At 31.2% G+C, this 13,012-nt stretch overlaps 2 protein-coding genes across 3 annotated transcripts; one reads left to right on the forward strand and one right to left on the reverse strand.

Moving 5' to 3' along the window:
- Nucleotides 1-184: 184 nt before the first annotated feature.
- LOC107623495 (pre-mRNA-splicing factor of RES complex protein) lies at nucleotides 185-6,783 on the forward strand. Of its 2 annotated transcripts, XM_016325784.3 has the most exons (8): nucleotides 185-651; nucleotides 2,317-2,522; nucleotides 2,620-3,223; nucleotides 3,492-3,559; nucleotides 3,663-3,724; nucleotides 3,825-3,928; nucleotides 4,791-5,044; nucleotides 6,516-6,783. In XM_016325784.3, exons 2-8 carry the CDS (start codon nucleotides 2,330-2,332, stop codon nucleotides 6,599-6,601), a joined length of 1,371 nt encoding a protein of 456 aa, XP_016181270.1. In that variant the 5' UTR covers nucleotides 185-651; nucleotides 2,317-2,329; the 3' UTR covers nucleotides 6,602-6,783. The 2 variants fall into 2 exon arrangements, with proteins under 2 accessions (XP_016181270.1, XP_020969261.1); XM_021113602.2 differs by lacking the exon at nucleotides 185-651 and having other exon boundaries at nucleotides 2,297-2,522.
- Nucleotides 6,784-8,488: 1,705 nt separating this feature from the next.
- Nucleotides 8,489-12,707, reverse strand: LOC107621261 (putative arabinosyltransferase ARAD1). The gene is made up of 3 exons (XM_021113555.2): nucleotides 12,060-12,707; nucleotides 10,438-10,737; nucleotides 8,489-9,049 (listed from the first exon to the last, which is right to left on the reverse strand). Exons 1-3 carry the CDS (start codon nucleotides 12,705-12,707, stop codon nucleotides 8,489-8,491), a joined length of 1,509 nt encoding a protein of 502 aa, XP_020969214.1.
- Nucleotides 12,708-13,012: the final 305 nt, after the last annotated feature.

Here is a 13,012-nt window from a genome sequence, read left to right on the forward strand (position 1 = left end):
ACCGGACCGTTTGGTCGGATCGGTTCAACCTCGAACCGACAACATTAGCGGTCCGATCAGATGTAAAACCGTCGTTTAAAAAACCGGTGGAAAACTGTTGAACCGGAAAAGAACCGGCAGGTTGGACCGAACCGGGACCCGCCCGGTTTACAACGGAAGCTCCTTCGTTTCTTTCTCCCTTTCCCTCTTTCTTTCTTTCTTTCATTCAGAAAGAAATCAAATCACACAACCCCAGCCAAAAAACCCTAGCACTGTAAGCCTACACCACCGCCACAAGGAGTGGCATACTGCCGCGTCCGTCGCACTCAAAGTTTGCGATCCGTCCGTCTATCTAGCTTCCCTTGTGATCCAACTCTTCAACCCCTGTTCGCTGTCACCGATCGCGGCTGCTTCCTCGAGCTCGGCGTCCGGCGTCTTTGTCTACTCAGCCGCGCTTCCGTCGCCGTTTGTTTGCCGTTCACGTTCGCGTCTTCGTTCAGCTGTCGTCTTCGTTCGCGTTCTTCGCCGTTCACGTTCGCTCAGCGTTCACTCGTCGTTCACCGTTCGAGTTCGGATTCGTGTTCGTCTCGAAGCCACGTTGCTCTGCTTCAAACACTGCGACCAACCCGCGCGCTCCACCTAGCCGTGGAACTGCTCTCTTTTGTCGCCGCCGTGAGTTCCCTAAACCCGCCACCAGACAATACACTCACACAACACCAATACTCTGCTTGAAACTCTGCAACTTCTGATTTCTATTACAATAAGTAACTATTTGATTTGGTAGTGGTTTGGATTATTTCATAGACTGAATTAAAGTTACAATAGTTATGTTCTCTTCTCTATCACATTGATATTAAGCTTTGAATTCTCTTATTTTGTTTTAATTTTACCGCACTCGACATGTTTGATGAAATGCTTTAACCGTATTTCTGGTTGGTTTTATAATTTCTAGCTTTTAGAAACTTAGTAAGTTGATTGCATGTGAAATTAGAATAATTGGATCTTAGTAATTAGGAAATTTTAGCTGCACAAATAGCATCTTTGCAGAAAACATATTAGCATGACGATTCCACTTGCATTAGTGTTCTTCTGGTAAATTTTAACTGTTATTGTGAATTTGTTAATTTGCTAATTGTTCTTGTGTTGTTGTTCTGTTGTTCTTCTGTTACTTTTAATTTTTTTGTTTTTATTATTATTTTCTGTTCTTGATTTAAGCTGTGATTGAAGGTTCTTTGGTTTTGGTATTCTTCACTTTCTTGTAAGCTTAGCTTTTAATTCTTTGAGCATACATGGATCAAATCATTGTTTTCAGCAATGGTGATTTTTAGATTTTTTTTTGGGTTACTTTGTTTTAGATGCTCCTATTGTTGTTGTGTTTTTGCTGTGATTTAAATGTTCTTTTGATTCTTTTTTTTTTTCCGAATGCCCAGTCAGTACTTGGTTGATTGGTTTTGCTCACTGAATGTATTTGATGATAAATTTTAAATTGATAACTCTATTACTGCTTTACTGTCTGTTTCTGTAGTTAAATTTTATTAAAGTTTCTTGAATTTGCACTGCCTATGTTATTGATTCACTGTTTCTTCATTGCTTTTTTTTGTTGTTAATCATTGTGATGAGCTTTGTTAAAATTGGGTTGAAAACTACTAATCTTTCTTCATTTTTCACTGTTCTAACTTCTGTTCTTATTAAAAGATTTGCAATTGGTGATCTTTTGATTTATTATATGCTTCATGTTTTCATTGTTCTGTTCTTGTGAAGAAAAAATTTGCAATTAGTGATTGTATGATTCATGTTTTGATTGTTTTGTTATATAAACAAAATTCTGTTTTCATTGTTTGGTTGCACTGTCCCTGTTCTTGATCTCCGCCCACTTGCTACCCCTCATCCGTGTTGGATTCTTTTTGTTTCAGGCTTTATTGTGTTTTTGTTTCAGCCTCTGTTGTGTTGTGTGTTTGTTTCGGGCTCTGTTGTGTGTTTATTGGGCAACACTATCATTTTTTGTTTTACTTTTTGACTTAGCTACATTAAGACAGTATTCTCTATCTTTAACTTGTGCATTGTAATTCAATCCAGCTATTTTTAATGGAAGTATAATTATGTTAATTGTCAACAAATTTGCAGCAAGTTATTGCATATTTTGATGATTAATTACATTTAGTTGGTGATATTTTACGTAGGGTTTTAAATTTGAAAGATATTTAGGATGTTTATTTATAATTTATTTATTATTTTATTATGGAACGGTTTTTCCGGTTGAACTACGGTTAGACCGGTTGGACCAGTAAACCAATGAACCAGTGACTAAAATGGTTTGATGACCGGTCCGGTTTTCAGAATCTTGGAAAAAATGCAGTCCAACTCACTGAAGGATTATTTGAAAAGGTATCAAAGTAACACTGAAGATGAGAAGAAAAGTAAGAAGAAGAAGAAGCAGAAGCAAAAAAGTCAGCCAAAACCTAGTGGCTTGTTAGTTGTGGATGAAGATCCCACCTGGCAGAAACCCGTAGATCTCGGAGAAGATAATGATGAGAAATCATCTGGTAAATAAGAAACATTGATATCTTTTCATTTTATACTATTTCCAATGTTTTGTTTTTTTATTGTTTCACAATAAACGTAATCTATATGTATATGTAGATGAGGAGAAGCCAGTTGTTGATGAAGACATTGAAGTGAAGCGAATGAAGAGGCTTGAGCAGCTGAGGGCTAGGCGTCCTTATCATGCTATATCTGAGGATGGAAGTGGTTGGATTTCACTTTCTTCTCAGCCTGTTGATCCTATTAATGTAAACGATGATTTATCACCTCCACGACAGCCTCGCAGAGGTCATCATAGCCCGAGTCCTGACATTTCTCCCCCTCGCCGTTCTCAGCGCCAAATATATGATGACAAAAATAAGAATTATAAGACTTCTGATTTGCAAGATATTTCTCCACCTCGTGGTCGTCGTCATGATTCTCCAATGAAAGACACTTCGCATGGATATGAGGAATCAGACCTTTCACCCCCAAGGAAACGGCAGAAGGATGTTGCAAGAGGGAGTTTGGCTGGTCGTTCTCACCGTCATTCACCTAACCTCTCTGAAAATGTTTCACATCCAACTTTGTCTCCAGATTTATCTCCACCACGGAAACACCAAAAGTCCAATGCAGCACCTGTCAGTGACAGAAAAACAGGTTTGATTTCTGGTAAAGATATCAGAGAAGAGATTGACAAAAAGAAGAAGGATGATTTGATGAGGTAATCTTTCAATTATTTATAATTTTCATTCTGTTGTACATGTACAACTATTTGCTATTTTCCATGCTTATGTCTGTAGGTTCTTTTTCTTTATTAGTTTTAGAACATTTTTACATGACTGGTTGTTTGGAATATTGGGATAGTTATATCTACCTTAAGTCATGCTACAAGCTGAAAAGGCTTCAAAATTTAGGGGGCATTGGTTTTGCATTTAGAATCTGCTGTGTTGGTTTAAACATGTTATGAATTGTGATCTTCCTTTATGCAGATTTAAAATGATGGATCCTTCAATCAGTGGGCGTGGTGCTGAACCAGTATATCGTGATAAAGTAAAAGGTAAGGAATTGAAATTAATTTTTTATTGATGTTTCTGTTTAGTCTATTTGATGTTTTCAATGAACATGAATTGGTGAATTAATTCGAATTCTGAATACTGCAGGAGTACGCATTTCCAAGGAAGAATACTTGAAGTCAAAACAGAAAGTAGAAGAAAAGCCAAAGGTATACCGCAGGATTTTATGTATTTTATAAGCCAAAAGATGTTATTCGTGCTAGGGTGTGAAAATTTAGTTTGATTCTTAGCCATCATCATGATTTTCAGGAGAAGGAAATAGAGTGGGGCAAGGGCTTGGCTCAGAAGAGGGAAGCTGAGGCTAGGATGAAGGAACTAGAAACTGAGAAGGAGAAGCCTTTTGCACGCAGCAGGTATACAAAAAGAATAGTTTAACATGGATTCCTGTCATGAAAATTTTCTTTACAATAAATATTTAGAAACTTGATTGTATATTGTTCTACCTTTGTTATTGTATTATTATAGTGACCTATTATTTTGAATATGATTGTCATGTATTTAATCTCTTAGGGTAGACTGTTTGTGATAATTCAACATTCTATAGATTTTTAGTAATTGGGTTTATAATGTCCCTTAAAATCTAAATAGATAGCCTCAAACAAATAGAACTTCATTTGAACAAGCAATCATTCACTCAGTATATTTTGATGCCTACACTTCAGCTGTAAGCTGCTTTATATGTTTCATGAGGGGTTCATATTTTTCTCCCAAGTACTACCAGGGAGTCTAGCAACTGCTAATTGATTCTCTTGTCAGCAGGCATCCTGTATCTTGAGTAGGGTTTTCTTAATTCATTTTACTTTGACTCAAGAGACATGATGAGCTAATTTACTATGTCCTTAATAGTTTTACCTGTCAAGCAGATTATGTGCATCTATCATGGTTTACATTTATAGTTAGTTATCCATACTCTTTTATGTTTGTTGGCATCAATACTTCCTCTTTTGTTGAAAAAAAAAATCATCTTACTCAACCTCGAGACATGAACAAAATTTAATACCTACAAGCATAGTTTTGAACCTGCTATATGGCTTTTTACCTTTATTGTTTGGCTCTTTATGTACACTATAACTACCTAGTTTTTAACAGGTCATAGGCTATCCTTGATATGTAATGTTGTTTTCACCAAATTGCTTTTGAAAAGATGAATCCTTTTGCTGTTTTCTCCCATCTTCGTTGCTGTAAATAACTAAATATGGTTTTGTTTTCTTTCAGGGACGATCCAGAACTTGACAACATGCTCAAGGATAGATTAAGATGGGGTGATCCTATGGCACATTTGGTAAAGAAAAAATATCCAGAGCCTGTTCTTCCAGATTTGGGAGAAGGTGAGAAGATGAAAGAATCAGGTTTTGTTGTTCCGCAAGATATTCCAGATCACAGCTGGTTGAAAAGAGGTTTAGATGCTGCACCAAATCGCTATGGGATAAGGCCGGGACGACATTGGGATGGAGTTGATCGTAGTAATGGTTAGTTCATTTTGCCAGTAACATCCCAACTTTTTGAATCAAGTCATTATTCAATAACTAATTAATTAATTGAAATGGTAATGATTTAAAATTTAAATTCAAAATAAAAAATTAGGAAATAATGCATTTGAAAAACTAACATATTTAGGTTAAAATTCAAATATATGAAAACACTAGTGGTAGTAAATCTCTAACCGACAATAAACAACCTTTTAAGATATAGTCATAATTAATTCTATATTTATTGGATTTGAATGATATTTAGTTACATGAAAAGATAAGAAAACTAGCTTTATTCTTTAAGTTCAGTACAAAATTAAATTCAAATTAAATTAGATAGATAAATCTGTTACAAGTGTGATCATGATTGTTCTTCTTTTATCCTTTTTTTTAATTTATGATTATGTTTATTATTTAATTCAAAGATCCTTATTTTATCCAAAGTTTTTTTTTTTTTTATGGATGATATTGTTTAAGATCTTTATTTTATTTAGATCTATTCTATTTGACTTATTTATGCCAATGTTAGTATTCTTCTCTTATTTATTATTTATTTTGCCTTGCTTTACGGCCTATGAAAACATCAAATCAAGATTTATGAGTTTGCATTCTATAGGTTCTAATGCTATAGGCATTTTGTATGTGTCACACATGTCATAACATAAGTAAATAAGAAGCATCTAAAAATCACACAACTCTGACTAACAAAGACTTTTAGAAATAATAATTGAACAACATTGCATTATCACTGTTTTTATTTTAAAACTCGGAGTGGCTGGGGATAGATACGATGACACCATATAGATAAACTATTGAGAAACTTTTGTTTCTCACCCCTCTCTCCATACCATCTTCAGAAACGATGCAATACAGAGCATTACACTGCTCAGTTGAGGTGAAAAGACAAGTGCACTATTAGGAGCAAGCTATCGAAGACGTAGATACAAAACATTAAGCGTTTACCTTAAGAAGGAAGAATATGCGATTGTTTTAGCCATAGTTATACAAATTAAGAGAATTAGGATTTTCTGTGTGGCTTGTTTTATTTTTATTGAGTGATTGCAATTGTAACTATGATGTTTCTTTTTATGATTATTTGGTATAAGTAAAGCTTGTCATTTATGTGCCTTCAAAGTTTAGCACGCCCGTTTTTCATGTTAGTATTTCCAAATCCACTTATATTTTTCAACTAGTAACTATTCTAATAAAAATTAGTTATTCAATATTTTTATATATAAATTATTTTATATAAATATTTCATATTTGTTTTAAAAAGAATTTCGCAAGGTTTTGAATATCAACTACTAAATATAATCCAAATAAAGCTCAACTCAGTTTAAAAGCATTAAGGTGTTACATTACCATTCGTTTTTGCTACCTGGCTTTTACCTTTCATTATTATGGGGGGTGATTATAGACAATTTTATTCGCTTGTGTTGAATGATTGACTTAAGCTTTTCTCTGGTTGTAGGTTTTGAGAAGGAAATGTTCAAGAGAACAAATGAGAGGCAAGCTCGAGATAGAGAAGCATATCTTTGGTCTGTCTCTGATATGTGACAGCGATGTAGTTTGTTATTAGTTCAGATTAATTTACTTTTTTGTCCATTTTGTGTTTTGGGGTCTTCATCTTTCTTGTACAAATAAATATTCCCAAAAAAAGATGAATTCTTTGTTTTTCTTTATCCCATACAAATAATTAAACCTTTCATAATGACACAAGTAAGTTTTGATTGCTCAAACACAAATCCAATCCCTTAGACAATGACACAGCTAATCATAATGCTCACAATTTGCGTTCCATAATATATTTTATTCGTTTCCTTAATGAATCAATTAGTACTCAAAATAATTAAGAAAATTATCATTGACTCAATTAAAATTTGAAAGACTTAGTGTGTGTTTGGATTCCAGTTTGCAAACCAGAGTTTGCATAAAATTGATTTTGTAAAATTGATTTTGATGATAAGTTAGTTTGGGTTAACGTGATTTATGTTTGGTAATCTTTATATCAAAATTGATTATAATAAAATAAATGTTGTTTGAATTATACTACTCAAAATCACTTTTAGATGAAAAATTACTAAAATAGACATCAATTTTATATACATGCAAAATCAGAATACTATAAAAAATAATATAAAAAATATTTATCATATAAATAAAATAAATACAATAAAAAATAAAAGAAAATATTCTATAATTTTTTTATAATATAAGAAAATATAAGAAAATATTTATCATATAAAAGAGAGTACTATAAATTTTATAATGTCACACAAAAAGAAAATATTCTATAATTTTTTTTAGTATCGTCAGTACTCTTTAATTTAGTATTATTTTACACTATAAATTTTTATTATTTATGACTCTATTGTTACTTATAATTAATTTTTTATTTATTTTGTCCTTTTTTTATAGGATCATAATTTATATTATTCAAAATTTTGATAATAAACATAGTATATAATAATTACAATTACAAATTTTACAAATTCAGAATAAAAAATAAAAAAAATTAATACAAAACAAAAATAGAGTACATCAAAGAATAGAAAAAAATTATACAGATAAGAAATAATAAAAATTCCATAAAACCAATAACATATATCATATGAACAAACAAAATACCATAAAACGTAAATAAAATTCATATGAATAAAATCAAATAAAAATAAAAAAATTTCAATTTGTCAGTGATTGAAATAAATCTGAACGATTTTGATGGAAAAAAATAGAACTAAAAAATTATGAAGAAGTAGGAAGAACTACAAAGAATGACTGTGAAGATAATAGTTACTAGTATCATTCTTATAAAAGAAAATGAAGGGTAGGGTTGGTAAAAAAGAAATATTTTAGCTTCTCCTAAACGTGAAACCTGAAACGTGAAATGCAGAAGCTACAAATTTGAGCTTCTCCTAAACGTGGGTTCAGAGGCAGAATCAATTCTGCGTTCACAAGGATAAAAATTGCCAAACATTAAAGTGAAACTTTCAAGAAGTTCAGACAGACTTCTCTCCTCCCCAATGTGTTTGCCAAACACACCCTTAATAGAGTTAGCTTAAAAGTTGTAGTAGTAAATACTAAAGAGTCTTGGTTCCATTTTGAATATTCCATGTATTATGTGTTTCAGGAGATAAAATAATCACTTCAATAACTTACAATACAATTAGTTTTGGTATCGTGACACAAGGAGAAATGTTCATAACTTATTGTAATGAAAATAAAACAACGCAAATAATATTTAGTATTTTATTAATTTATATTTTAAATGATTAAAATATTTTATTTAATAGTTCATACATATTAATTTAATTTTGTTTAGCTAACCAATTAGCCTTATATTAATTGATTTAGATTTTTCTATTTAAATCCAACATAAAAGATATAAATACCTCCTAAACTCTTACAAGCAACATCGAAAAATAGATATATTATTAATATTTCTCACCAAAAATTACTTGGTACATGTATGGACTTTTCCACTACATCAGAGGTAGTAGTAGAAGGACAGCGAGAAAATCTCTTAGACTTGTTCATCTTCAATCTTACAGCAGGAACTCTTCGTGCAACTGCTTGCCAAATCATTTGAACAGCATCACCCTCCTTTGATGGAAACTGAAACTCAAAGAACGGTTCCACTTCTTTCAACCTGTTCCACATTCTGGTCCACTCATCTTTGGTGACATTCCTGATCAAATTTATGAGATAGTTTCCCTGAATAGCATCTCTTGTGGGAACGAATAAGCAAAACTCGGAGTAGTCGAGAACATCCTCGTATGGGAGCTCGATTGCGTCGCTGATGATGACGGGGACACAGTGGCTGGCAATGGCGTCGAACAAGCGGTTCGACGAAGGAGTGTCGCCGGCGATGTTGAGGCAAAACTTTGAAGATCTCATGCCTTGGGTGGCTTTCTGAATTCCATCTTTCTGAACGCTTCCAAATGAGAAGTGTACGTCCTTTTCATCTTTTAAGAGATAAAATAGCTCTTGCCGTGCAACGCCTCCCTAATCATCATCAACATGGAAACTCACGTGTGAAGTTGCTAATTGAAAACTGTTAGATGATAATTTATAGTCAAACATATCAAATTATCTAATATTTTTCAACTAACAACTTCACATTAACACGTGAGTCTTTACCAGTAAACAAACAATACATGACAAACTATTGATAGATAGAAACTCATAGGTAGATGTATTTATGTGAAGTTGTTAGTTGAAAATGTTAAATTATTTGGTATGCTTACTAAATTATTATTTAATGACTTTTAACTATTAACTTTATATAAAAACAATTGGATATCAGTCTTCACCTTATTAAGAATTAGTTAAGTGATTATAATTTAAGAGTGTCTCTAATTAAATCTTTATATTAGATTAACAAAGGTTTACGGATCTACTAATTTCATCATTGTTATTAAAATAAAAAACAAAAATGATATGCATACATTAAAATCAACTATAAAAAATGATATGTAATTTGTGTATAAATATATATATTTTGTTTAATTTATTTTTGATATCATCTAATTTTTTAAAATTAACTTTTATTGTAAATTTTAAATTCTAAATTTAAACCTCCTTTTGACTATGCTGGTTTTGGTTGTATCATTCGCAATTCTGATGGATGTTGGTTGAAAGGTTGCACTGGAATTTGGGAAAGTCGAAGTGTGCAGTGTTCTTTTTGTTGAATTGTATGCGATTTTGGAGAGGTTTACTTCTAACTTGAGATAGTTGATTTCGTGAGGCTATTTGTGAAACAGACGATTTAGAAGCTCTTTTCTTGGTAAACCAAAGAATGCTTGATAAGGATATTCAAAATGGGATTTGGCAAAGCATATACATGAGGTTATGAATTAGAATTGGAAAGTCTTTATTCTTTTAATTCAGATGAATGCAAATAGTGTTGTAGATTGTATAGCTAGAGCAGCTGTTTCTGGCGTGGACATTCACTCGAATTGGAGTCAACCATGGAGTGAATTTCAACATCTAATAGATTTAAATATGAATCTAGCCAATTAATTTGGTTTTGTCTCTGTTTTTTTTTTTTTTTTTCTATTCTATTTAGTCACAAAAAAACCTAAATTCTAAATGCTAAAAAATAAAAATAAAAAATTAATTAGTACTAACTAATTAAAAATTAGTTTCTATTATACTTACTTTTTAAAAAAAAAAATCAAATATGTTTAGAATATTTACATTTAGAACAAAATGTTTCGAATTTTTTAATAGCATTGGTTAGTAGGAATTTAACCGAAAATTTTTATCTAAAAAATTTAATTATATATTGAGTTATTGACGGACTATTTAAACTAAGATGTAAATCCTTTCAATGAGAAAAAGATGAAAATATATAAAAGAAAGATATTGAAGAGAAAGAGAGGCATACATACATCTTTTCTATATATTGCTCCTTGAAAATAGAGTAACGTTGGACGAGTATCAAATGTGGAGGTATCATTGACATAGGAATTGATAACATGTTTATAGGGTGCAATGACATCCTTTTCAACATTGGCTATGTTTGGAGGATATCTTCCAAAATCTGAAAGTATGAAAGTTGCAGGCCACAATTTCACTCTTGCATCCAACATACTATTGGGATGGTGTGCTAAAATCAAATGATCTTTTCCCCCTGATCTCTTCCAAAGTTCTTGCCCTGCCAGATACTCCACTAGCTCTTCTTGTAGTACCTTTTTTCATTCTTTTCCTTTGTTAGTTGGTGTGTGTTAAAATAATAAATTTAGATAAAATCACTTTGCAATAAATTTAGATAAGAACAAGAAGAAAAAAATAATACTACTAGTAAGTAAATTTCACCGAAATTTAACAAAATAAAATTAAGTTTATATATAGAGTGAGAGTGTGTTTTCACCGAAATTTAACAAAATAAAATTAAGTTTATATATAGAGTGAGAGTGTGTTTGGATTATTGGCTTTTGAAGTTAAAAAATAAATGCATTTTAGAAAAAAAGCACAACACAAGAGATTATAATTATTATTACTTCTTACATTATCAATCTAAGCATTAAAAACTTCTAGAAAAAAATATCTACTAAAATATATGAGAATAACACTTAATTAATTTTAAATAAATTTTAAATTGGATATTTTGACCGCACACAAAATTTTATGTCTTTGGCGGTCTTTGAGATAGATTGATCTTATGTATAAAGAACTAATTTTTCTTATAATGACATTTTTTAGAACCAAAATGTCTTATAATATATTTGTTAATGATTTATTTGTTCAATACCCATATTAAAAATTTTATTAAAAACGAGGCCAATATCTTAACCGAAGTAATTTTTAAAGACTTTTCACGTAAAAAAACTTTATTAGGAACCAAAATGTTCAACCTAAAATTTATTAGGACCAATTTGAGTATTTACTAGATAAAGGGCTTGTTTGAACGTCATTTTTAAAAAAAAAAAAATTTTAATAATATTTTTTTAAAAGATTTTTTGTAAAAGTAAAAATGATTTTATAGTTGGATATTTCATATAAAAATATTTTTTTATTTATCAATTATATTTGGATAAAATAAGATAAAAATACTTTTTTGTTCGTTTATTATGTAAAAAATATCATTGTTTTAAGGAAAAAAATTTTAAAAAAAATGTAAATTGTAACTTTTCAAAAAAAAAATTCCTAATTCTTTTACTTTTACTATTAGAAATTTACTAAATATACTAAAAAATAAAAAAGATATTTTTTCATTGAAAAAATAATTTTTTTTTTCCGATTTAATCGCGTCCAAATAAGCACAAATAAAAGTTGCTATTTTATTTTTTTACAAAAAATTCCATGGTAAAAAATCTAATAAAAAAAGAGTACAATGCATATATAAACTAAAGTGGAAACTCAGTATAGCCAACTTTACGTGAAGTTGATAAAGGAGAGCCGTTAGATAAAAATTTAGTCAAATATTCAAATCATTTAACGGCTCTCAGCTATAACTTTATGTAAAGTTGACTGCACATGAATTTTCACTATAGACTAATTTAAGTTGTACCTTATTCCTACTCTTTTGTCCATGTTGATTGGTCTTGGAGTAGCGATTATAGCTTAGAGATGAAAAGAAGGGCACAAATATGATATCAGCTTCACTTGAATTATGAACTCGAACAGCAGCACTAGCCTTTGGAGCATTAGGAATTTCCGAAGCTAGTAGATCCAATGTGAGCCAAAACTCTATACTATGTTGCAAATTCAATCCTCCTGGGTAACCAGGTATTGCTCCTCTAATATCAGGCCAAACACTATTCTTCTCTTTCCAATCCAAGAGTCCAAAGTGGAACTTTGATGGTAAATCATACATGAAAATCTTGATAACAACTTCCTCATTGTTTTTGTTGCATTTACCTTCATCATATGAATCTTGAGATGATGATGATGCATCTTTACTATTCACAAGGATTGCCCGGTTTCCGACCGAGGGCTCGACATATTTTTCTGGTGTCCACGTAGCATAGTCGTTGTTATTATTCGAGAAACGCCTCGAATTGGGTATTAACTTGTTGTCAATGGATTGAGGTTGACTTGTGGAATGCAAAACAAAGAACCAAGACATAAGAAATAAGGTTGATGTCATTGTGAATAACAAAAGTAATGACTTTCTAGAAACAATGACCTTAATTGAGGACACATTTTTCTCAATCATTTTGATAATGATGTTCCAAGAATTTACTCAAATACGAGTTACAGACATCTCTGACAAAAATATCTAATCGTTAAATAATTATGTCTCATTGCTAAATTAGTAGCGTCTGAATCTTAAGGGGAACATTAGAGTTTACAATATAGATCTAAATAGGGACAATTCCGGAAAACTTGATTATCAATGTTTTCTTTAAGGGGAACAAAGATTAAAAAGATGAAGGGGAAAAAGACTTCAACAAAAATTAGATCAAACTACAGATTCGAGGTGGTTAACATAGTAACATCATAGTGTGATATCAGTGGTTG

Source organism: Arachis ipaensis, chromosome B10, assembly GCF_059453495.1.
Source record: "Arachis ipaensis isolate K30076 ecotype BB chromosome B10, ASM5945349v1, whole genome shotgun sequence".
Lineage (NCBI taxonomy): Eukaryota > Viridiplantae > Streptophyta > Magnoliopsida > Fabales > Fabaceae > Arachis > Arachis ipaensis.